The sequence below is a fragment of the Peromyscus leucopus genome, chromosome 10 (assembly GCF_004664715.2).
Source record: "Peromyscus leucopus breed LL Stock chromosome 10, UCI_PerLeu_2.1, whole genome shotgun sequence".
NCBI lineage: Eukaryota > Metazoa > Chordata > Mammalia > Rodentia > Cricetidae > Peromyscus > Peromyscus leucopus.
The window spans coordinates 8,422,220-8,448,148 of record NC_051071.1 but is presented as its reverse complement, the minus strand read 5'-3'; the positions used below and the strand labels follow the sequence as shown (position 1 = coordinate 8,448,148).

Sequence of the window (25,929 nt, the reverse complement as noted above, 5' to 3'; positions counted from 1 at the left end):
AAACATCTGTGTCTGAATCAACCAATAAGGTATCACCCATATAATGGTAAAATATGGACTGTTGTACAAAATATTTACACAAGGTGTGCTGTTTAACATTCTGTGTGGAAGAATAGTCCAGTGGTACCTTTTTCCCCCTTTTTATTAAGAGATTTTCTATTCATTTTACATACCAACCATGGATTCCCCTGTCCTCCCTCCTCTCACCCAAGCCTTCTCCCCTCAACCCACCCGCCATTCCCACCTCCTCCAAGGTAAGGTCTCCCCTGGGGAGTCAGCAGAGCCTGGTACATTCAGTTGAGGCAGGTACAATCCCCTCCTCCCTGTACCAAGGCTGAGCAAAGTGTCTCAGCATAGGTACTAGGTTCCAAAAAGCTGGCTCATGCACTAAGGACAGGTCCTGGTCTCACTGCCTGGGCGTCCCCTAAACAGTCCATGCTAAACAACTGTCTCCCTTATCCAGAGGGCCTAGTCTAGTTCCATGGGGTTCCTTAGCTATTGGTTCACAGTTCATATATTTCTACTGGTTTGGCTAGTTGTCTCTGTACTTTTTCTAATCATGGTCTCAATATCTCTTGCTCATATGATCCCTCCTCTCTCTCATCGATTGGACTCCTGGAGCTCCACCTCGGGCTTGGCTGTGGATCTCTGCATCTGCTTCCATCATTCACTGGATGATGGTTCTATCATGACAGTTAGGGTGTTCAGCCATCTAATCATCAGAGTAGGTCAGTTAAATACTCTCTTGACCACCGCCAGTAGTCTATAGTCAAGTCATCTTTGGATTTCTGGGGACCTCTCTAGCACTCTGCTTCTTCCTATTCCCATGGTGTCTTTATTTATCATTGTATCTCTTTCCTTGTTCTCCCACTCTCTTTCTGATCCAGCTAGGACCTCCCACTCACTCGGTGATGGAGAAATGAATGAGATCTACATGAGCAAACTGGGGTGAGAGGGGTAATGAAGGGCAAGGGTTGGGAGAAAAAGAGCTTAGGGGTACCTTTTTACAGGCTGGGAATTATTAAAAGTAGGCACTGTGAAGGCAGATTTGTCTCTATCATGTCCTTGTAAAGATAGAACAAAAAAAACATTCTTTTAAACCAATCACTATAACTGACCATCATTTGGTAATAAAGAAGGCAAGGGAGTTCCAGGCTGTAAAGAGCCCATTGGTTGAATTACCTTATATATGGCTCTTAAATCTGTTAACATTCTCCATTTTCCAGATTTCTATTTAATAACAAATATAGAAGAATTCCAAGGACTGGTCAATTTTTTTCAATATGTTGAACATTCAGCTGATCCTGTACCAGCTGTTCTAATGCCTGTAATTTTTCTGATGTCAAAGACCATTGTTTTACACACACAGTTCACCCATTCATCAGTTAACTATTTTAAAATAGCTGTTGGTACCTTTGAAAGATCAGCAGCTGTTATGCCCTGCTTATGTACAACTTGAACAGTCAATAATTGCCCTTGATAATACCTTTTAATTATGGTTTGTTTCTGAGATTGGAGGAATGTTAATCTGTGTTTTCCATTGTTGCAACAAATCACATCCCCATATATTCATTGTTAGCCACATTTGGTTTTAATTTTCCTATCTGTCCTTCTGGCTCTATACACTTGACTCATCTTGCACTTTGTTTTACCTGAGATAAAGTTCCAATCCCTAGAAGCTGAACACTTACCTACTGAGGAGGTTGATCTAGATGCCAAGATTTTGGTGAAATTATTGCTACATCTGCACCTATGTCAACCAACCCCTCTATTTCAATTCCATTTATTTGTATTTTTAGCTTTGGTCTTTGAAAATTTATAGAATTTTGCCAAAAAACTTGTTCTATGATTTCTCCTGAAAATTTTGTTTTATCTACTGAAGCTGTTTTGCAGTCCAGAGCAGTATGGCTTTTAATAACAGGGATTAAGTCTTTTAATTGCTCTGTGGAGGGATTTTCCCAGTGTAGACAGAGAATGATTGATTGAACCAGATTTGACACTGGGGCCTGTGAGAGGCTCACTACAGTGTTTCCTAATGGCAAAGGGCTACCTTACCTGTCCCATGTTGGTCTGCATTCAGTAGTCCAACTTTGGCCTTTGTGACACCTTCTACATATTCCAGAAGGCTGGGGCCTTCTGTTTGGATTATCTCTAGAAAAAACATTGTTTCTAGGACTATCTTGCCTAAAACCCCTTTTTAGATGACCTAGTTTACCACAATTAAAACATGTGACCTTTTGATTTTTCTTAAAATTTTTAGAAATCACTTCTCCTATTCAAGTATCATCCTAAATGTGAGATCCAATATCATTATTTTGGATCCACTCATCTATGGGTGCTGATCTTGACTTCAAAGGCCTAATCACCCTTTTGTATTCTGAAATAGCATTTTCAAAAGCCAAATATTCAATTAATATTTGTCCAACATCTGGATCAGACATCATTCTATTTACAGCTGAGGTTAATCTTTGTAAAAGAAAAAAAACAGTGAAGGCTTCTTTTGAGCATTGTTTAATTTTAGTAAATGACTCAGTCCTCTTTCCTGCTTCTTCAGCCCTGTCCCAAGCATTCAAAGCTGTTGTACAGCATAGAACCAAGGTGTTATCATCAAATATAGACTGTCTTTGTAAATCAGCATAGTGACCTTCACCAGAGACTAGTCTTGGGAAATTTCATGACCTCTAGCCCTTCTTCATTGTTCTAGGACCCTCGCTTCCTCTCTCCACCATGTTCTTCATTTTAACTGAGGGCCAGCTTCCAGTAATTCTATAACTAAATCTTTCCATTCTTGTGGAATAATTCTGGTCCTAGTTGTTTGTGAATTTAACATATGCCTCACAATGGTGAATACATACCATATGAAATGACTGCTTCCTTAAGTCTCTTCAAATCTAACATTGCCACTGTATTCCAGTTAACTTCTGCATAGCCTTGGGGCTGTCTATTATCTAGTGGTCATTCTTGTATGGTAACTGGATAAATTAAGGTTGATCGTCTAATAACCTTAGGCCCCTGCTCTTCATTTTCATAGTGCAGTGGTGCAGTAGGTTCTACTCTAAATTACTCTCTCTATGTCTAAGTATATGTGTTATTTTCATTGGTAGGCCTTATCAATAGTAAGTCCTTCTAAGACTTGTATGATATTAGTCAAATTTCCCTATTTTATTGATAAGTCTTTCTAAGGCTTGTCAAATTATCACATTTGGTATAGTTATCAAACCACTTTTTTAGGATTAAATATTAGTTGCCAAACTAATAGTAATTACAGTTGGCATTATGTTAATTCCCATCTAAGTCATTTCTCCTCTCATTTAAATTTTCCATTTTCAAACTATCCATACTAGCACTGTACATGGTCCTAGTGCCCTGCGTTTTGATGTTCCCCGTTCTTAACATGGGAAAGATTTTCTTTTTAATATTATTTATCACTTCTTTAAAGGACTTCCCAGGTATCTCACCAAATATGCTGGCTTCTCCCTGTTTGTGTGTGGTTTTGGTGGTGAACCCAAGCCCTTCCTTCAAGTTCCAAGTGTAAGCCTACTTTCCAGTGTCCTGTCAAGTGGCAGCCACTTGCTGTCAGTGCTTGCAAACAAAGGCCCAGGTAGCAGCTGTGGAAGAGCTAGCTGTCGTGAGTCCCCGTCCCTGTGGTTGCTCCCCATGGTGAGCACCAGATGTTGCTCTAATTTTGGCACAGTGGGTGCGCCTTAATCTAACGCTATTTCAGCCACCAATTGCAACTCCGAGGTTCCTGGCTTGCTTTTCCAGCAGCAGCTTTGCCGTTCAGGACAGGGCCTGTTCCCACAGGCATCAGCCCTATTGCTTCCAATAAAGGTAGCTTTACCTAAATCTCTTTTTCTGTTTATGAATAAGACTCGAGATTCAAAGGCTAGGGTGAAAACCTGTAAGCTCAGAGAGGCTGCTCTCATTGCTGGCATCTCCACCAAACTAGAAAAAGCAGTACCACCCCAAACCCCTCACTACTACTTCCTGTGTGTCTCTCTCTCTTCCAGATGTCCCTAAGCTCTATGATTACTTTCTGTCAACTAGATGCTAACTCAGCCTCCTGATCCAAGGTTAATTTTATTTATTCAGTGGAAATCCAAACTGGAGATTCGTAGTGTGATTGAATATTCCCCAACACTCCAACTCAGAGATATCCTGCCTCTGCCTCCCAAGTACTAGAATCAGAGTTGTGCACCACCACACCTGGGGCACTTACTTATTTTTATTTTATGTGTATGAGTTTTTTTTTTTTTTTTTTTTTTTTTTTTGTATATGTCTGTGAACCATTTGAATGCCTATTGCCTGGAGAGAGAGATGAGGGCCTTGGTTCTCTTGGAACTGAAGTTATGAACAGTTATGAACTGCCATATGGGTTGTGAGAATCTAACCTGGATCTTCTAGAAGAGCAGCCAGTGCTCTTAACTCCTGAGCCATCTCTGCAACCCCAAACTCAAGACTTTCTACATCTTGATAATTAAAGTTATTGACCTAACCAATATTGTGTGCTGAGTTGAGGTGAGCTGGAGGTGATGAACTTATCAACACCTATATAATTTAAAGTATCTGTTCAGTTCAATTATATCAATGTAGAATATGGAGAATATATTGTACATAGGGTTTTCAAGTGTAAATTTGATATATTGTGATACAAACTCTGTATTGTATCTGCCTACTGTGTTGAAGTGTCTACTTCAATGGAGTTTTCATTTGGACATGTTATAGTTTAGAAAAGATGTGTTATTAGCATGCTGCTTACTAATAGCTGTTGTCTGTGTTTGAGGTGATGAGACTTGCAGCAGTATGAGTGGCTAATATTTTTCTTTACTTGTCAGAATATGCTTATATGATTTTATATTATATTTACATGTTTGTTAGCATACAAATACATTTTTCTCCTTGTAATAGCAAAAATTTTTTCCTGTTAAAATTTCAGATTACTGTGTAGCTGGCACCTGAAAAATATACTTAATGAATACCGTCAAATAGTCCAACAGGTAAGTCTGTTAAAAGTCTTATGCTTCAAAATGAGGATAGAAATTGCTAAATTTATCTTTAAAGCCCTGGTTTGTAAACAAGCTGGTTTATTAGTTGCTGTGTTTTGTAGGTTTCAAGTGTTTTAAGCATTATGTATTACATAGAGGTTTTTCTGGAATCATCAACAACTGTCAAGGCAGCATTGGGTTTGAAATTGATTTCCAGCCTTGAGACTTTATGTTTCCAAACATGGTCACCCATCCATATGCATTTCTTGGTTGATTTCTCCACGAACTTGTAGAGGGTTGATAGGAAAAAAATATGGACCTAGACTGTGTATGGCAATAATGAATTTGGAGTTCTAGTTTATGAAGAGGAAAGGTGAAAAGGAAGTCACTTAGATCCCTGTGATCTTTTGTAAAGAGAGGAGCTGAATGTGGCTAAGGAGAGATCTTGGCAGCATTAACTTAGTTATTCTTAGTGCTTGGTAAACCCTATCTGAAAAGTCATTTGAAGATTATAGAAACATTGTAAAAGAAATTATTACTGAAATAAGTAAATATGATGGAATGTCTCTTCCAGAAAAATAAATGTTAGTAGAATTGCACTTGTTTTAATGATCTTTTCATTTGTGTTATTTTCCTGTATTATATTCTGTGATAAGTTGTGATGATAACGGGCAAGGATGCTCACTCATGAAGTGTTACTGAGACACAGAGGAGTGTGGAGATGAACTGCTTGAGAAGAAGAGTGTGAAATGTGCTAGTTGTGTAAGCTCTGCATTGCTTTGAAGCAGTGCCGAAAACTACCTCCACTCTCTTTACTGCCCCTTCGTTTTTGTGACCAGTGTATATTGTACACAGAAGTTTATAAGTCCATTGAGTCATTTGAATAGCCTGAGAAATGTGCTCATAAGTGTAGATGTAACAGTCTTATTATTAAATAAGAAACACAGAGCCAAATGCAGAGTTAAAAGCCCAAGAGGTCAGAGCAGTAGCTAAGAGCTGATACTAAAAACCCTTTCTTACCCTTTGCTGCCACTGCTGTCCTTCTCCTCAGAAAGAGACCTACTTCCTGTGTATCTGTCTTTTTATTGACTTTCTGTTCTGCCTTCTCATTGGTTGTAAACCCAACCACATGACCTCCTCATCACTGCCTGTCTATACAGACCTCTAGGTCTCTATGGTTGGTATTGAGATTAAAGGCATATGTCTGTGTCCTTGAACACACAGAGATCTGCCTGTCATGTGATTGGGATTAAAGGTGTGCACCACCACCATCACCTGGCTTCTGCTATGGCTTGCTATTAGCTCTGACCCCCAGGCAACTTTATTTATTAATATACAAATAAAATCACATTTCAGCACAAATATCACCATACATAAGGGCTAAGCAAACAGTGGAACAAATATCTCATTTTCCTCTGCTTATTCTGATAGAAGAGTCCTAAAGTTGCCATCACTTATTTTCCGCTGCCTTCAGCTGGGCAGGGAAAACTCAACATTTAATTTTTTGTTTTTTTCCATGGTTCAGTTGATTGTTACTAATTTTTTCTTATGGTACTTTCAGTAAATGTGACCCAAGCAGTCAACACACTTTTTATAAAAGTTGTTCAGCGTTCATAAACAACCAAGCCCTGTCAGTTGTGGTACTCTTCTGACAGCAGCATCTAAAGAGCCATAAACAAAGGACACATGGGTGTGGCTGCATTCCAGTAAATCTCATTATAAAACAAGGTATTGAGCTGGGTTCAGCTGCTGGACTATGGGTCACAGGGCTTTGATGGAAGTTGTTCCATGTAGGAACATCAGTCATGTAAGATTTACTCCACAGGTATGCATTCCACCAGAGCTGTGTTATAGGAATGATTTGCCTTCATGCACTGTTCAAATATCTTAGGCTGTTAATTTTCTCTTCTAAAAACATGGAACAAGTTTACATTTAGCTTTGTTTTGAACAATGTGGGTCTAGTGCAATGCATCACAATGTAAAACAGAAACACAAAGCAAGCAGTATTTTTTTTTTTAAGCAGAGAAATGATATAGTGTTCTGAAAAGCATTCTAAGATATGACCGTTTATTCTATAGTTATTTTAAGAATAAAACATGTTGCAGAAATAGAACACTAAATCTCTGATACATTCATTTAGTTTATAGGGGATAGCTGTTTCTGCCATTTTATCATAATAGTTTTTATTTCAGTGAATATTTTTCTTTTTAAATTAGGATGACTTAGCTGTGAAAGGATGAAAATGACTATCCGTGGTCTTAAAGGTCAAGAAGCAAAGTATATACTATCATTAATAAATCTAGCTAATACATTAACTAGATGTCTTAGTTAGGCTTTCTATTGCTGTGAAGAGGCATCGTGACCATGGCAACTCTTATAAAGTGAACATTTAAATGGGGTTGCTTGCTTACAATTCAGAGGTTCAGTCTATTATCATCATTGCAGGACATGGTGGTGTGAGGCAGACATGGTGCTGGAAAATTATCTGAGAGTCCTACATCTTACAGGAAACAGAAAGTACTCTTTTCACACTGGGTGATATTTTGAGCATCTATGAGACTTCAAAGCCCACCTCCACAGTGACACACTTCCTCCAACAAGGCCACACCTCTTAATAGTGCCACTCCCATTGGCAGACATTTTCTTTCAAACCACCACACTAGATTTTAGAAGTTAGAATTTTATATTTTATGTTCTTTCTGTTCACATCTCTTTACTCTGCCCTTACCCTTCTCCTTTTAAAATAATGCTTTCCTACATTTGTTAGATTTTTCAGTGATGAGTACTGAAGGGATGGAGGCAAGTGTGCAGTTTTAAGTGAGTTCATCCACAGTTCACTTCATTTCACCCAAATAGACGTAGAGGCAGTCCTGGTTAGTTTTAATCAACTTGACTGACACCAGCTTGAGCTATTGGGAAGGAACCGCAGTCAAGAACTTGCTTTCATCAGATGGCCAGTCAGCAGGTTAGTAGGGCATTTCCTTGATTAGTGATTGCTGTGGGAAGCCTTGCCCACTGTGACGATACCACCTCTGGCAGGGAGTCCTGGATGGTCTAAGAAAGCAAGCTGAGCAAGCCATGGGGCAGGGCTGTGAACAGTGCTCCTCTGGCCTCTGCTTTCAATCCTTGCCTAGAGTCATCAAAATGGACTACAGGATCTAAGTGGAAAGAAAACCTTTTCTCCTCAAGCTGCTTTTGGTCATGGTGTTTATCACAACAGTAGAAAGCAAACCAAGACAGAACTTTTAGTTACGCTTTCAAAATGAAATTGGTAGAAATAGAAGTAATGACCAGTGTTTCACTAATTAATACTGTTAAGATTTAGATGTAGTTGATCCATTCTCACATTGATTTCAGTTTCAACGAATGGTGCATTCATTTCATGAGTTATTAATTCAAAATGTTTTGATTTAGAGAATGAAGCACTCTCCTGATCTAGTGAGCTTTATGATGGAGTTGAAGATGATTTTGGTAAGAATTTTTTTCGAACACTCTTTTTGTATCTACTAAGTCTTGATTGTTTCTGAAACTTTTTAGTGGTATGTATCTGTGTATTGATGTTTGTATGTGTGCATCTGTGTGAGGGTATATGAACATGTGTCTTCATGTATGTGGACATACTCAACTATCAATTTCCTCAGTTGTATTCCACCTTATCTTTGAGGTGGTATCTCTTACTGATCTGAAGCTTGTTGATTTGGCTAACTTGGCTGACCATTGAGCCCCAGACATCTTCTAGTCCCTCCCTCCCCAGACCTGAGATTATGGGTATATGCTTTCATGTCTGGCCTTTTCATATGGGTAATGGGGATTGAAGTCAGATACTTTTGCTTGCATGAAGTAGTCATACTTAATGACATAGCATAAAACACAATTAATTTTTTTATACATACACAGATTCCTGGAGGACTTTTTCAACATGAACAAAAGAAAGGTGATTATAGTGAATAACCTGAGTCAATGATCCAATGTCAACATTTTGTCAATCATATTTCCTCCCCAACATTTTTTGAAGAGATTGTCATATTTTAACAGGAAATCCTGGAGATTATACCAGCTCCTTTAAAAATATATCACTGTGTATATTTTTAACTTAGTGCTTTTTGCCTGCTTCAAAATATTTAATTAGGGTTGGCAAGATGGCTCATTAGGTACAGGCACTTGGTGTGCAGGCCTGGCAACCTGAGTTCAAGCCCCAGAACTCCCATAAATGTGTAAAGAGAGGACCAACCCCATGAAGTTGTCCGTTGATGGTCACATGTGTGCTGCGGGCACATGTGCTCCCCAACACACACCATGGACACACCCGTACACCATGATGGGAATAATGAGGACAATGCTAGTGATTTTGAATGTATAATTATAGTCATTCCTTACAGATGCTTTGTTTTTATCAGATGGGTCCCACACTTGAACTCAATGCTGATGCGAGGTTTAATTTATGCTGTCTCTCTTTTTGCCTTTGCCTTTCATTCATGTTCTTGTTGGACAAAACAAATCATGTGCCCTATAAAATTTCTCATGTTGCAAACAGACTTTGTTAGAAATCCATGGAATCTTTCAGCACACTCTCCTAAGGGTTGTGTATCCATTACCTCCAAACCAAAATGTTTCATGCCCCAAAATGTTTCATACCCAGTACCCAACTCTGCCATGATAATACAAATGGCAGATGTCACAGATTAAGACTTGGTGTCATGCAGAGAATTGCTAATGATATAGATTAAAATAAAATATGAATATTATACTTTGGTTTTGGTCACATCAAAATATCTTACTATGTATATGTAACTAATCCAAAATCTGAAAAAAATTAAAATCTTAAGCCGGGCGGTGGTGGCACACGCCTTTAATCCCAGCACTCGGGAGGCAGAGGCAGTCGGATCTCTGTGAGTTCGAGGCCAGCCTGGGCTACCAAGTGAGCTCCAGGAAAGGCGCAAAGCTACGCAGAGAAACCCTGTCTCGAAAAACCAAAAAAAAAAAAAAAAAAAAAAAAAAAAAAAAAAAAAAAAAAAAAAAAATTAAAATCTTAAACATTTCCCAGGTAATTTAGACAAAGCATAATCCATACCTTTTCTTTGTAATCTGCCAGTCAGATCTCAGCATATTTATTTTGATATGAATACTTGGTGCTTTGTACTTCTTACTGTGATGCACTAAGACTTGTATGATGTCTGCTATTCTTCATTTAGATTCAGCTGGTACATTTTTTTATCAGTACCCACCTCAGGATTTTATCATCCACTGCTGATTGTTCTGTATTCACCATTTCATTGGCATTTATAAAGGGTGGTTTATTTTCTTTAAGTTATATTTTACATTTTGTGGTAGAGGGCATAAAGCTCCACAGCTTGTGAAATGCTTTGTCAAAGGGCAGTGTCTCAAATGGTCAGTAAAAGAAAAAAAAAATCTTTCATTTAGGTTTGTTAACCAAAAATATTTTAAAGAAGACCTCTCACCATTGTTTGGCTAGCATGAGGCATAGCATATATTAGAGCAACAAGGTGTTTGCTTCTTTTCTTTAAAAAAGAATAATTTTACTGTAATGAGTTAGTGCCTAACAACTACCACAGGGAACTAATATACTTTTAAGAATCATTATTAACTCATGGGATTTATATGTTTGATTAGCTTTAATCCATTACAGTCATTTTCTTCCTGATGTTTAAATTGTCCTATTTTTGATCAGTTCACACTGCCTCATGTTGGTTCCTGTGGTCTTTTAATAGAACCTCATCTTCCATGCTTTGTGATGTCAGTTGCTCTGGACATACTTATTCATCCTATTCCAGAACTGTAATCAGCCACTCTAATAAATCTGTAGGACTTATTTATAGTAACACTAATCATTACTGTTGTGGGAAATGGTGTCAGATACCTTGGTCTAGAGAGAGGGGTGCTCATTGCTGTCTCTGCTTCTAGTTCTTTTCAGTAGACAAAGCTGTGGCAGAGTAGTCGTGAGTTCATAACGATATTCCAGCCCTCTGTGGAGGGATTTCCCCAGTGTAGACAGAGAATGATTGATTGAACCAGATTTGACACTGGGACCTGTGAGAGGCCCACTACAGTGTTTCCTAATGGCAAAGGGCTACCTTGCCTGTCCCATGTTGGTCTGCATTCAGTAGTCCAACTTTGGCCTTTGTGACACCTTCTACATATTCCAGAAGGCTGGGGCCTTCTGTTTGGATTGATATATTGGAGGCAGAGAGAGACTGACATAAGGAGACAAAGTCAAGATAAGCTCTTCAAGGTCTGCTACTTTGTGACTTACTTTCTCCAACCATGCCTTGCTTCCTAATGGCTCATGGAGTTCTGAACTCATCAGTGGATTGACCCATGCAAGATCCCAGTAGTGTTTTTCACGTGGGACCTAGCTTTTTTGAGGGATTTTCAGCTCTAAATCATAACAGTTATGCCTAACTTATTAAGCTTCTTTTATCTTTGTTTATGTCAAAATCATGATGCCAGTATTATTGCTGAAAACCGGGAGCATTTTGTTATTTCTTATTTTATAATTGTTTTGAAACTTTTATAGTGTCCATAGTACATATATATTGGAAACTCAGTTGCTAGATCTTTCTTCTGAGTCTGTTTATTTATCCTCATGGCAACTCTTTGAGTACATCATTGATAAAATGCTTAGAATAGAATTGTTGAGGATCAACTTCTTTATTTAAATTTTGATTTATGAATTTATAAATCCTAATAAAGATTATCAAACTTACCAAACTACATCAAAGACCACAGTATAGGAACTTTAAAAGAGTAAGGCAAAGAAACATGTTTCACATTGCTTTGATATTTGGAAAAATTTGGAAAATTTCTCCTGTTTATTATAATTTTAATATGCAAATATAAGAGCATGGAACTAGAATAAGACTGTATCCCATTAAACTCTTATTGGATTGTAAGTTATGGCTGTATTGGTCATTTACTTTTCAGGAACCATTTATTAATTTCAGCTAAAGTAAGACTCTCTTATCAATCCTTGGCTTACAGTACTTTGTTTTGTACATTTGTGCTGTATTTCTGAATACAAACAAGAGCCTATAGTCTACCTCTCTGACAGATTATAGATGAACATGTTGGTTTTATTGCCATTTAAGATAATGTGCCTAAACATGTGAGAATGCCTAGTTTACTTCTGAGGCCGTGTCCTTACTGACAATGTGCCAAGTCCACAGTGATGGCCTTGAGAATGGCGTTCACATGAAGTCAGAAGCTATGTTCATAAAGATTTATAAATTTCTTGTGGCACTTAGTAATATTTAGGCACATATATTTTTAATTATTGAAAATGGTGAATGTTTGAAAAGGACTCTCTGAGGTAGATTATTTTATATCTATTTGTTTTAAAGCCAAGCCAAAGATTCTAATTTGTCTAAACTAGGAAATGTTAAAGTCAGGATTTCCACCTCTGTGAGACCTATTTGGGATGCTTGTTTCTCTTCTGGTAGTTCTTTTTCAGTTCCCTAGGCTATTGCATGGAGACTGGCTGCTGTGCCTGGTCTTGTCCACAGTCTTTAAGCAATAACAACAAAACAAACCGCCACCTGGGTTTTCGATAAAAATAGTGAGTGCTTTATTTAGGCGATGAAAGGATTATGAAATTTTGTTTTATAACTAGTTAATAATTCTCTATTTAGTGTTCCACAGCCAATTAAAATATTTTTCTTTCAACAGGAAGTTGCTTTAAAGAATAGACAAGATTTGTGTGTACAACCACCTTCTCGCAGTTTCTGCATAGACCTTCTTAATGAGATAGGAGCTGTTGGCTGGGATAAGTATGTCTATTTAAAAATATATCTTAGAAATGTCTTTGTTTTACACATTTAGCTTCATGTATTGCTAGTTGCCAAAGCTTAGTTTTGTGCCCACTTTTAGTTGATGTTTTGGTATAGAGTATCTGATCCTGATTGCTGCTGTCAGTTACAGACAGGAGCATTGTGAAATATTAACTTGAAAAGCTTCATGTGATTTGAAATAATGGCATTTTATGCACATAATAAGACTTATCTTAATAGGAATTTTCATTAGATGTGACTAATATATTATGTGTGCCTAACAGTATTCTAAATGTACTACAGGTTTCGTGTTTAAAAGTAATGCTGGGTGTTGGCTTGATGCTCAGTGAATAGAGTTTTTACTCTTCAAGCATGAAAAACTATGAAAGTGCTGAGTGGGTAGGTAGACCACATGGAACAAGTTGGCCAGCTAGATTAGTCTAATCAGTGACCCTTGACCACAAAGGAGCACCTCTCTTAATAAGTGAGATAGAGCGCTACTGAAGAAGAAATAGAGCATCAACATCTGCCATCTGGCTTCTACACATATGTATACAACATGTACATATGCCTACATGCCATATGTGTGTGTGTGTACATGTATGCATACAAAAATGTAATGCTAATAAATATGAATCAAAATGGAAAATTGCAGTTTTTTGGTATGTTTGTGATTGTGTACATAGCTATATTTGGCTGTTATTCAGTTTTGCTCTCCTAAATCTAAATATCCACATGTATTTTAAATGCTTTTGTACTTTCAGCAATGAATCTTGCTTTCCCTGAAGAAAATAACAAGTAAGGAAACTTAAAAAGGCTGGGTATAGTGACTCACCTTTAATCCCAACACTTGGAAGCCAGAAGCAGGTGGATCTCTGTGAGTTCCAGGACAACCAGGACTATGTAGAGAGACCCTGTTTCAAAACACAGGGGAAAGAAAAGAAAAGAGAAACTTAAAAGAAATTCAGTAGATGGAAATGTAAATTGTTAAAACTTTATCCATACATCACCGAGAAAAAAATGTCTTGTAATTTACCTGATTCTCAGTTGTTGAATTCAATTCTCTGTGTGGACATTTTTCAAACATTACATTTTGTTAGTAAGTATCTTATCAGCTTTCTGCTGGACTGAAACATCAGTGGGATAGGCAGTTTAGTTCTCAGTTTGTAGCTGCCACCAGTTGTACTTCAGTGTTTGTTTATTATGCAGTTCAGGGTTCTTTATGACAAGGATAAATCAAAGGCTGACTTCAGTTACCACTTAGAGAGTAGAATTTTTCACCAGCAAGTTTTTTCGGAATGTGTTTAAGACATTTCATTGTTCTTATGTACATTGCGTCTTAGCTATTTTCTGAGTTGGCCTTTTGACCACTAATTTAAAGAATTTGATCATTAAATAGTATTTTAAGAGAAAACAAGGAGTCCATCATAGGCAGAAAACATAATTTGCCAAGCAAGATGCCCAAGGGAGAGAAGGCCACGGGGAAGAAGGTGACCTTGGCCCCCACCATTGTGAAGAAACAGGAGGCCTAAAAGATGATGAATCCTCTGTTTGAGACAAGGCCTAGAAACTTTGGCGTTGGCAGGACATCAGCCCAAAAGAGATCTCACAGGCTGCAGTGGCAAAGAGACATCCTTTATGAGTGGCTCAAAGTACCTCCTGCTGTTAACTAGTTCCCCTAGGACCTGGACCAGCAAACAGCTGGGACTTCCCACCTAAGAGGTCCTGTCCTTCCAGCAGAGGTCAGTGCAGTCACTACCTTGGTAGAGAACAAGAAGGCTCAGTTGGTGGTGACCACCCACAATGTAGACCCCATTGAGCTGGTGGTCTTCCTGCCTGCCCTGTGTTGCAAGATGGGGACCCTCTACTGCATCATCAAGGGAAAGGCCAGTGTTTTTTTTTTTTTTTTTTTACTCTTTTGGGGGGCCTGCCACTCAGCTCCCAAATAAATCACACACAGAGTCTTATTCTTAATTATAAATGTCCAGCCTTAATTTGTCTTGTTTCTTCCCAGCTTTCCTTAAATTATCCCATCTACCTTTTGCCTCTGGGCTTTTCCTCTTCTCTTACTTCTGTAAACCTTGCTCTTACTCCGTGGCTTGCTGTTTAGCTGGGTGGCTGGCCCTTGAAGTCTTCCTCCTTCCTCTCTGGCTACTTCTTTCTTCTCCCAGATTTCTCCTTCTATTTATTCTCTGCCTGCCAGCCCTACCCATCCTTTCTCCTGCCCCACTATTAGCCGTTCAGCTCTTTACTAGACCATCAGGCATTTTAGACAGGCACAGTAACACAGCTTCACAGAATTAAACAAATGCAACATAAACAAAAGTAACACACCTTAAAATAATATTCCCCAACAGGCCAGGCTGAGGTGGCTGGTCCACAGGAAGAATACACCACTGTTGCCTTCACACAGGTTGGATCTGAAGATAGGGTGCTGGTGGAAACTATTAGGACCAGTTACCAATTACAATGACAGCTGGGATGAGATCTACCACCACTGGGGAGGCAATGTCCTGGGTCCTAAATCTGTGGCTCAAATTGCCAAGCTGGAAAAGGCAAAGGCCAAAGAACTCCCTACTGACCTGGATCGAATGTACACTACTAAGTTTCCTGTGCAAAATTGTAATTATAAAATATAAAAAAGAAAATATATTTCCTTTAATAAATTTATACCATGACCACACACAAATGTGTACCAAATTATATTCATGTAAATTTGTTTTCAGAGGCATTAAGAATGCAGTACATTTATTACTGTTAGAAGAGAGAACCTGGTCCTTTGTCCATGTGTCCAGCTTCTCATCCTATTCCTTATAAATCTTTACTTAGAACAGTTTCCTCTCTTATCCACAGATCATTACTTTCTGCACTGGGTTTGAGTGGAGCATAAATCTTTTGGTGTACCTCTGTGTAGAGATGAGTGACCATTATTTCAGACATGTATCTTATTTAGACTTCTTAACTTGTTGTAACTGCTTCTTAACTTGTCTTCCTGGCTAATAGTGACAAAATGTAGATCTATACTTATGAGCCTTGAAACTTATACATTGGTCTCGTGTCAAAAACTATAACTTCAACATCCAACTATTAAAACTTTACTAAAATCTTGATTGCAAGTAATAGTGTTTCAGAATAATAGTGTATATAATAGAATTATGTTTTCCAAATTGGATTTTAGAACTGAGAACCATTATTGTGAATTAACCGATTTGCATCAAATGCAGCTGCTGCATGAGATGCTGGACATTATGTTGGGTGCCTTCCATTTTGTGATACAGTAGTTTTGAGAAGTAATGAAGGACTTTTTTTCTTTTCATACGTTAAAAGGCATGTTTCTCTGGAATATCTGTCCTTTTATTTAATCAATATTAGGAATCCTGTAATTGATTTAAACTCCCTTTGAAATGGCTAGTAGGATGCTAAGTGTCAGATTATGGGTCCACTTTAGAGCCATTTTGGGTTATTTGAGGGGCATGTTCCAAGACAGGGCTTCACTGTGTAACAGCTTTTGCTATCCTGGAACTTGCTCTGTAGACCTGAACTCACAGAGATCCACCTGCTTCTGCCTCCTGAGTGCTGGGATTAAAGGCATTCCCCACCACTGCCTCTCATCATTTTGAGTAACTTATATTTCTGTATACTATTAGTATTACCTTACATTTTATTTTCCAGCTATTTTTTGGTTTTCTAAACTACCACAAATTCTTTATGAGTGATATTGATAATAAGTATGTTGGATTGGGTATCACATGAAAGTTATATTCATGAAAACTGACAGATGTTTGGATGAGTCTAGTTGTCCATATTCTTGACTTTTTATAGTATTTGATATTTTACTAACTTTCCTTCTTACAACCCCTTATCAATAGTTCTTGTCAATTTTTCTTTTTCTTTTCCTTTAATTCCATCAGTGTGGTTTAACAGTTCTTTGTTTATTCATTTTCTTTCATGTTCTAAATCCTTTGTGGACCATTGCTTCTCTTCTTAAGATATTTTGCTTTCCTGTCAACTTTGATGAAAATACTTGGCCATAATGTTTTGAATTTATCATTTCAAACTACCCTCAAAAACGTTTAGCAAACAATTTAACCAAAGTTCTCTTCTAATGACAGGCATTAGTTCTAGACACGTCTTTAGTTATTAGACTAGAACACATCTTGACTCTTTCCATGCATTAATTTATAGTCAGTTGTCTGTCTCCTCTCTGAGTTATGATGGAAAGTTCTGAGAGAAGTAAGTTAATTTTGAGCAACCCTCATCTCTAATTCTTCCTCTTGGTTCTTTCTGATTGGGCAGCTTATTGTTTTTGTTGCCCATACTCACCAGTTAGCAAATATGTTCAGTCCTTCGTGTGCCGGGTACTCAGCACACTGATACACATTTCTTTAGGGGTTACTTAGTTGACATACTCACTTGCACAGACTGCTTTTGTAAAGGAAATTATCTGTTTGGAATCTCTCAAAATCCCATGTTTCTTGAAATCAGTAAGAGGGCTACAGAAGAATGCACCTCTATTCATTTCCTTGAGTATCCATTCATAGAGCAAGCCTAACCCTAACCTAACCCTGACCTAGAAGCTAATTTATGAAGTAAATAAAAGTATGATTTTTACCTGTTGTTTCCATCTTATAGGCGCTAAGCTTCATAGTCTCCATGTTCCCCTTCTCCTGGAAATTCCCTTCTTCCTTCAGTGCAGCTCTAGGTTTTCTGAGTTCCTTGAGAACTGTTGTTTTCTCTGCTTGACGTAATGATTTTTGAAAACAAAGTAAAAGACTTTATGTTAGGCTCTGTTGCTTTTTCCCATTGCTTTGAACTCAGTCATTGATTGCTCTTCTGTCTCCTTCTCCCTTCTCCTTTTTCTTCTCTTCTTCCTCCTGGTTTTCTTCTTCTTAAAACATTGCTTTTATTCACTGAAGTTGCTAATATTTTTCAAAAGAATCTGGAAAGTGGCTTAATGCCCTTGAATACCCTTAAAGCCCCACTCATTGAATGCCCCTGATCAGTGCTACCTGGTATCTGATCTTCAGTATTTGCCCTTGCTTCCCCAGGCTGCAGCACTATGCCTACTAACTTTTTGTTGCGTGTTGGAAAGTGTGACTAAGCAGGTTCGAGACCCCTCACAAGATTTCTTTTGCTAGACAGATAAAATGGGAAGAGGTTGCTGTAGTGCGAGGTTGAGGTCAGAGTAGGTTGTTTCCATGAGTTGGTTGGCCTGATTGTTTCCCTTCATCTTCTCTTTGAAGCAAGAGCCAAGTGTATTCACTGATAGGTTTTTCCATTGCTGGATCTTAAACTCTCAATTCTTCCTATCTACAAGACCAATTTTCATCTCAATTAAAACCCATTTTTGCTTAGAGTTCATCAATTTCTTGCTTGCATTCTTTTTATGGGTCATATTTCATGTGTTCTCATTGAGATCTTGGAGGGGGGTATTCATTTAGATTTCATCTCATCCCAGCTCTAAATTCTAATTAATCTCTCCTTACTATTATTGGCTTTCTGGATATTCTTTGTCTTTTAGTAGCTGTTTCCTGATATTTTTTGTTGTTGTTGTTTGCTCAAGGGTTTATCAGAGGAAAAACTAGTAAACTATTAGAGCAAGTTCTTGAGACTTGATTTTTTTCTCACATTCTGACTCTTCAAATCCATTATTTTTATCTCCAATATTCAGCAAATTAGATTGCCAAAAGTGCTGTTGAAGATTTTGATTTTGGTTTTGGTTTTGTGTTTGTTTGTTATTGTTTCTTTGGCCACTTAATAGCTGGTCTTTATCTTGGCCCTTTGCCCAAGTTTGTTGTTGTTGTTGTTGTGCAGTACAGTCTTCAAATCCTGGCTTCCTTAGCAGGTCTTTGATGCCCCACCCCCACCCCCTCTCCCCTTTTATAAGGCTACTTAATTGAGTTGTTAGAGAAGTTTTGGTCCATAGTGTGTTACTCCATTTTAGTCAGAAATGGATTTTGCATCTAGCTTTTAATGCTCTGTTCTGATGATATTAAAGACTACTTAATGTTTTTTCATCAAATCAGGCTTTAGGTATGTTAAGACTCTATTCCTCAGAGGATTTGTATTCCATAATAATGGGGCACAGAAAAGAATGAAAACTAATATCGAGATGTGATAGTAGCAGTTCCAACAGAGGTCATGAAGATGACTTGGGCCATTGGTGCCCTAGAGTCAATCATTCTTTAGATATAAATGGTCAGAAAAGAGAGAATTAAGTTCATTTTCAGATGCTTCCATGTTATGTTCTTTGTGTTGGGAATATAGGGAAGGCTTGGCATTGGTAGAGACAATCATTTTATTTTTTATTCCTGTTCTCTTGATAAAATATGTTTAAAGCAGATTTCCAAATGGATCTGACATGATTGAAAGAAATCTTACACTGAAACATTGATGATAGGAAATGGGAATTTTGAATCATTCAGTTTTTCTCTCATCCAGCTATTATATGTTTAATATGATTTAAAGCAATGAAGATACATAGGCGGTTTAAAATGCCACATGGAACTTAACATCTAGTAGAAGAGTCAGACTTCAACTAGATGATTACAGTAGCACTTAATTACCACTGTGATAAGTACTGTAGAGTATAATTGCAGCATTTTGTGAGAGCCATTAGCAGTAAAGTTATAAAAGAAATAGTACAATATGTGAAGTCTTTTATGGAATAAGTGTTTTAAGGGATACATTGGAAATGTTGACTTTTCCTTTGAATTGTACACATTATTCTGATATGGTGAAAAGGGACTAGATTTCCAACTTGGATGAGAGATGGAAGGATGTGAATTCTTTTGGCATATACCATTCATTAGGTAATAATTATGTATCTTTAGACTAAAGTTACTACATTAGAAGACTACCTGTTTCTGTTGTGTGCTTTTTATATTATTTAATTCTCAGAATGAATCCCAAGATAAATACTTTAATACAATGTACATATGAATGTATAAATTCAATTTAGACATGTTGAGGATACTGTTGCTTGGAACTGTGTCACAAGACACCTTTGATATGGAACTCCTTAATGAAGCTCCCCCTAGGTCTATAGATAGACACACACTGAGGGTACCTTACCATGAGTAAAATGTCTGTTAGCAAAACTACTGCATCCTTAAAGACACTTTTACAATTCTTTTGCTTAGATTGTAAAAGATTACGATTTAGCTGTAGGGACCAGGATAAGTGAGCGACTCAGAGCACAGATATTGCTGCTTGTGAAAAATTTCTTAGCAGAGGAGATACTGTGTGAATGGAGATGTAAGAAACATGGAGTGAGATTTTTGTCAGCATTTATCCGGCACTGTCCAATGAAGTAAGAAAACCCATGACCTGTACTTTTATAATTCTTAGGTGTGGTCTACTAGGATGTGATAAAATCAGGCTAGGTCCTGCAGACTGAGGCCTGATTGTGCCGGCCCCTGTCAGATTGCCATCTTCTGAGGCCTTTCCTGAGTCAACTGTAATTTAAAATATCCTTTGAACTGATACACACAGTAATTTGTATGATTTAAATACATTTTTAGAAATGTAATGATTTTGATACTATGTTAAAATAACTGTATTTTCTATATATTTGAATAAATAATCTTATAGATTAGCCAGTCTGAAATCTGATAATAAGAGAAGATATTTTCATGGGTAATATACACCTTACTTTGCCTTTCAATTAAATAGTTGGCATTTCTGGTTTTTTGTTTGTTTATGTTTTTAATTTTTAAAAACATGGTCTTAAATGCTATGTAAGGAAGTAGCCTTGACCATGGAGTCAGTCCACCCGCCTCAGCCTCCTAAGTGTTGGAATTATAGACGTGAACCACCACATTCAGCTCTAATGGACACTTCTAATGGATCACATAGGATCCGGACTTAAGAATATTTTAAATGGAAAGGAAAAAAAAATTGAAAGATATGATGGAACTTAGCTTTTCCTTCTTTACTGAGGTGAGATTGAGAATAAGTTGCCAACTGTAAGTTTGACCAGTCTTGTTTACATATCCATACTCATTTCAACTTCCCTAAAACATTGTCAACAGCAGCTTCTTCGTGTGGCAAATGGATGTGGTAACAGTTCTGGGTTAGTTTTGGTGGTTCACTGGCTCATGACAGTAAGTGACACCTGACCCAAGATGAGTTTCGGTTAACTTCAGCTTATGATCCTTCCCAGAATGGCTCATTAAAATGTTCACAGTGTGAGTTTGGGGATTGTCTTTGTGGTGTTGAGTATCTTAGCCTTGAAAGCACCAAATACTTTGTAGAGAGTTAGGTCATGTAATCCACTTTATCTAGAACCATCCTAATGTCTTAGTCTTATCACTTGAGGATCAAAAACATTGAAGGTTGGGAGGAATGTAGAGTCACCTTTTATCAGATAGCATATTTATTTTAACAATCACATGTCCATAGATAATTCACAGATTAAACAGTTCTTCGAGATGTGAGCTGATGAATGCTCTTTCTCAACAGCATGTCGTCATTTAGAGTGAGTACAATTCTGTGGCTTGGCCTTTTGAATTTTATCTTCAGAAAGAGCTAGGTCATAATGTGATGTGCTACTGAGTAATTACCAGTATGTGTTGTTAGGCTTTGTAGTTTAAGCGCATAATCTTGGAAACTGGTTAATCATGGTATTTCTATAATTCCTAATGCATTTCAAAGAATTATAGCATTGGAAGAAATGGAAATACACATTTATTAACACAATTTAGTCTTAATAATTAGAGCAGAGCTTTTATTATTGCTTATCACCTGTGTAACCACAGGCAAATAACTGAATGTCTCTTAGCCACATTTCATTCATGCTTCAGATAAAACTAATAATGCCTTCTAATAAAGCAAAAAAAGGAAACATGTTATGTGTTGTAGTTTGGCTGTGACAAAACCCCATGGTCAAAAGTAACTTGGGGAAGAAAGGGTTTATTTCAGCTTACAGTTTGTAGTCCATCATGAAGGGAAGTCAGAGTAAGAATTGAAGCAGAAACCATTGAGGAATGCTGCTAACTGGTTTGCCAAGCCTGGTTTTCCTATGTAAACCAGGACCACCTGATCAGGCAGTGGTTCTCAACCTTCCTAATGCTGTGACCCTTTAACAGTTTCTCATGTTGTGGTGACCCCCAACCATAAAATTACTTTTGTTGCTATTTCATAACTGTAATTTCCTGTTCTGAATTGTAAAATAAATACTTGTGTTTCCCTGGCGGGAGCCATGCAGCTTCTTTAGGGAACAAGGCCTAAGAATAGCACAAATAAGCTCTCCTTGTGACAAGGCCCTAGAGACCCTGACCCATTTTGGCAAAGCCTGTGAACAGTTCAATGCGTGATTCCGGGCATGACCACAGGAGTGTATGTGCTGCCTGCCCTCATTGCTTTCACTGTGCTGGCCACATTGCTGACTGCTGTCAGTTTCACTTTCTCAGTCATGGATAAAATACCTGTTACAAAAGGAAAACTTTCCCCTGATGACTCTCCTCTCGGTGAGCCAAAGGGGAGGTTGTTAAAAATATACAGTGGATCTGATTCAGTCACTAAATGATGTTTCAAGTGTGACCATGAATTCAGGCTTCCTAAGATCAGGATGCTGCCTTTCCAGTGCACCCTGTGACTAGTCTGAAAGAGTCACAATAGTTCATGATAATATTACAAATTTGCATAACTTCTGGAGAGAATGGTTTTAACCACAAGAGTCTTGGAGAAATACAAATAAATAGATGATATCAAGAGTTTAATGGGAACAGTCTAGGAACAGGAAACAAAGCAGAATCATAGAAGCCCCCAGTGCCCTTATTTCTAATAACTGTGCCAATAATGTAGGAAGTTGAGAGGAAGGAGACATGAGAACAAAGGATAAACAGAGCAACTATTCAGTGTAGGCTTCTAAGTTAGGTTGCTTGCAGGATGATAGAGAAAACCTGGTATATACCCAATGGGAGACAGAGTAGTGCAGAGTGAGGAACGAATTGATCTAGCTTTGGCTGGTGAGTTGATTGTGAGAACTTAGACCTTGCCAGATGTAAATGTTAACCACTAGAGGAAAAACTTTTTCACTCTCCATGCCGCTGTAGCCGCAGACGCTGCCAGCTGGGCACACTGGTCCACCTGTGGGTGTGCCTAGTTAGAAAACTTCTTCATCGCCTACAACACTGCTTATGCTCCTGACGTTAGAGCTGTGGGCCAAATCGGTAATGGCTCCCTGTAGGAAAGTTCGGGGACGGAAGGAGAATGAAGTAAAGGAACAAACTGGCAATTATTGTAACCATTTTTAGAGACTTAAGGAAATCAATTTGATTGTAAAACTGTTCATGCAAACCATTGAAATTGTATAAATAACAATGGCCCAGGGTATCAGGGGCCACTTGTTGGAAATAGGTGGTCACAGTTTCTTCTCTGCGCTGACTTCACATACCCATCCCAGGTCATTAGACCCGTTGGATCAAGGCTCGCTGCATTCCCCAATGGTCTTAGGGGATATGATGCCTGTGGAGGGCTCATTAGAACCCCAAAGGTGCCACGACCCACAGGTAGAGAGCTGTTGTACTCAGGAATGGCACTGCCCACGGTGGGCTGGGCCATCCAACTTCAGTCCTTAATCAAATAAGTATTGCCTGTGGACCAATCTGGAGACCTTTTTAAACTGAAGTTCACTCTTCCCAGATGACAAAGAAGAAAAGAAAGAAAGAAGAGAAAAGAAAAAAACTAACCAGGACATTACACTGTTCTTTTGTAAAGTAGACATAAGCTAATGCTGCTATACTAGTCATCCAATAATGTTAGACTTTATATATGAGTTTTATAGTACTTAATTAGGGTAATGATTTAGTTACAATGCATAATAACCTGTTTTAAAACAGGTAAGAAATAAAAATATTAATAAAATAAAGATTAATAAAACAAAATGTCAGTGTGATTTCATTCTAAATACCCTGCTAATTTGTTCAAAGTGTTGAAATAACAGTAGTGAATTTTTTTTAAGATTGGAATATATCCGTAGTATTTAACTTGAACAGCATTTGCATCCAGCTGTTAAAACTGGTACCCAAATCAGTACATAACTAGCCAGTCTCACAGTGGCTCCTGCATGTTCATGCATACATGCTGCATTTTCACATTCATAGAAACAGAAAACTACACATTTAATACAGGAGAAGCTTATTTGACTGGCAAGCTAGAACCCAAGTGAAAAGGTGTGAATCAGTGTGAACTAAGATGAGGCTGAAGTGTTCAGTTTGTGAGCATGTTGCCAAGTTCTTGAGGAGAGATGAGTGTTCCAAGCCCAGAGTGGAGAAAGAATGTTAAACCTGGAGGATGAGGTGAGGTGCAGTAGGTCAGTTACTCACATGAAAAGATGAGGCTGTTGGATAGACTACAGGATTTCCACTGCAGGGTCAGAGACTGCAGGGCATGGGGATGAGCAAGGGGTTGATAGGATTTTAAAGAAAGGGTAGATGTTGACACAGAAGACAGCATGGATTGATTATAAAGAGAAATGAAGTGACGAAAGTGAACAAAGCAGGAGTTTGGGGTAGTCTAGGAGTGATGTAGTTAGTGCTGAACAGTCAAAATGGAACCTTTAAAGTTTTGAAAAAGTAAATTCCTACATCCCTCTCAGTCTGGGCTTTGATGTGGGCTGCCCTGTTGATGTTAGTACCAGTTAAATGCATCTAAATGGTTAAGGAAAAGAAACTAACAGTTTAAATTGTTGGTCAAACTAAGTCCAGTATTTCAAGAGATTAAAATAACAACATTAGGTTTAATGTTTTAAATCCTGTTCATGTTCACTCAGTTCGATATGTAGCTCTCACATATAGATATAACAATTATAGATTTCATTGTTACTAATCTTCACTCTTGATGTTTTCTTTTTTGTGCTTCCCAGAGTTGTCACCTCTTCCTTTTAAATTGCAATTGTTAGGCGGGTTTACATCAGTGTCTGTAGCTACCATTCTTTTTTTTGTCTAGCTAGATTCTAAATGTTATAAGTAAACAGTTTTGGTTTTATGATTACATAAAACTTTTTCACTGTAAAGTTACTAGCAGAACCTTTTAAGGTTTCCATGTGTTATTATTTAGAAAACTTCATCTTCCGTTTTGATTTCTTGTGTTATTTTCGGCCAGTGTGTAACCCTGCTCTGTTTTACAGATCTTTCCTTGGCTGACTGTCACCCATCTCGGAGCCCGCCCCCTTTACCCCGCTTTCAGCCAGTGCTTTGGAAGCTGCCCCTTTATAAAAGTTTCTATGCTTTTGCTTCAGTCCATGCTGATTTTTGTTAATTTTGAAACTGCAGTTCTTACTTTAAAAATCCCTGTATTTGTAAATACATGTAATGTTTATAAAAAGAAGAAAGACAAATAAATGCACATGCCTTTCTTGTTTTGGATCTGAAGAAGTTTTCAGTCAGATGCACGTGTATCTGAACCCATGAAAAGGGGATGGAGACAAATGCTTATACTGTTTTGGTGTGAGAAGTATAATAGGATTTTATAGATATCAGTGGAAAAAAAATAACCATGTATGTACATAAATGTGTTTTCTACCATAGTTTTACTTTCATTTGTTTTCTAAGACTTTAGACTTTTTACTAATTAGAAAGAACTTCTACTCTGGATAGTTTGGTTTTCCATTTTAATCCATTATTGAACACATACATGCTCTTCGGATTCCTGTCTGGTTTTCATTAGTGTTCCACAGCTTCGTTGTCCAATGTTTTCTTTAATTGAACCATTTTGCCTTTGTTCCTGGTCTGTAACCAAATGAATTATAGTGATGTTGAGGTTGGATAGAGGCTAATGTTGGTTCTCAGCATCTGTCTGGGCGATGAGCTGTACAACGGTCTCAGCCCACTTTGTGCCTTTAAAGAAAATAGTATTGTAAAAATGTTCAGTACCATCTACACTCCAGGTACTCTAGTGAACACACTGCCTACTTTGAGCCACTCTGGAGTAGCTGTGCTACTCAAGGGACTGCATTTTTACAGAATGATGTATTTCAAAGGATATTGGTTTTCATTGTAGAGAATTCATGCATTTAGAGCAATTCAAACCAAAACAACCGAGTTTGAGCTATGTGTTTAAAATATTATTCATCTTGAATCATGCCTGGGTTAAGTGTCAGAAGCTATATTTTGTGCAAAAAGGAAATTTATTACTAAGAGACCAGTCCATACCT

At 37.8% G+C, this 25,929-nt stretch overlaps 1 protein-coding gene across 5 annotated transcripts in view; it reads left to right on the top strand.

The window, feature by feature from the left end:
- Fancl (FA complementation group L) overlaps window positions 1–25,929 on the top strand; it is a 74,814-nt gene that overhangs the window by 13,086 nt on the left and 35,799 nt on the right. For 4 of the 5 annotated variants that reach the window (XM_028895023.2, XM_037208921.1, XM_037208920.1 and 1 more), the window contains 3 exons: window positions 4,937–4,997; window positions 8,401–8,457; window positions 12,670–12,770. In XM_028895023.2, coding sequence (XP_028750856.1) covers window positions 4,937–4,997; window positions 8,401–8,457; window positions 12,670–12,770 — 219 coding nt within the window. Of the gene's footprint in view, window positions 1–4,298; window positions 4,519–4,936; window positions 4,998–8,400; window positions 8,458–12,669; window positions 12,771–25,929 lie in introns of those variants that run through there. The other variant, XM_037208922.1, reaches the window with a different exon arrangement.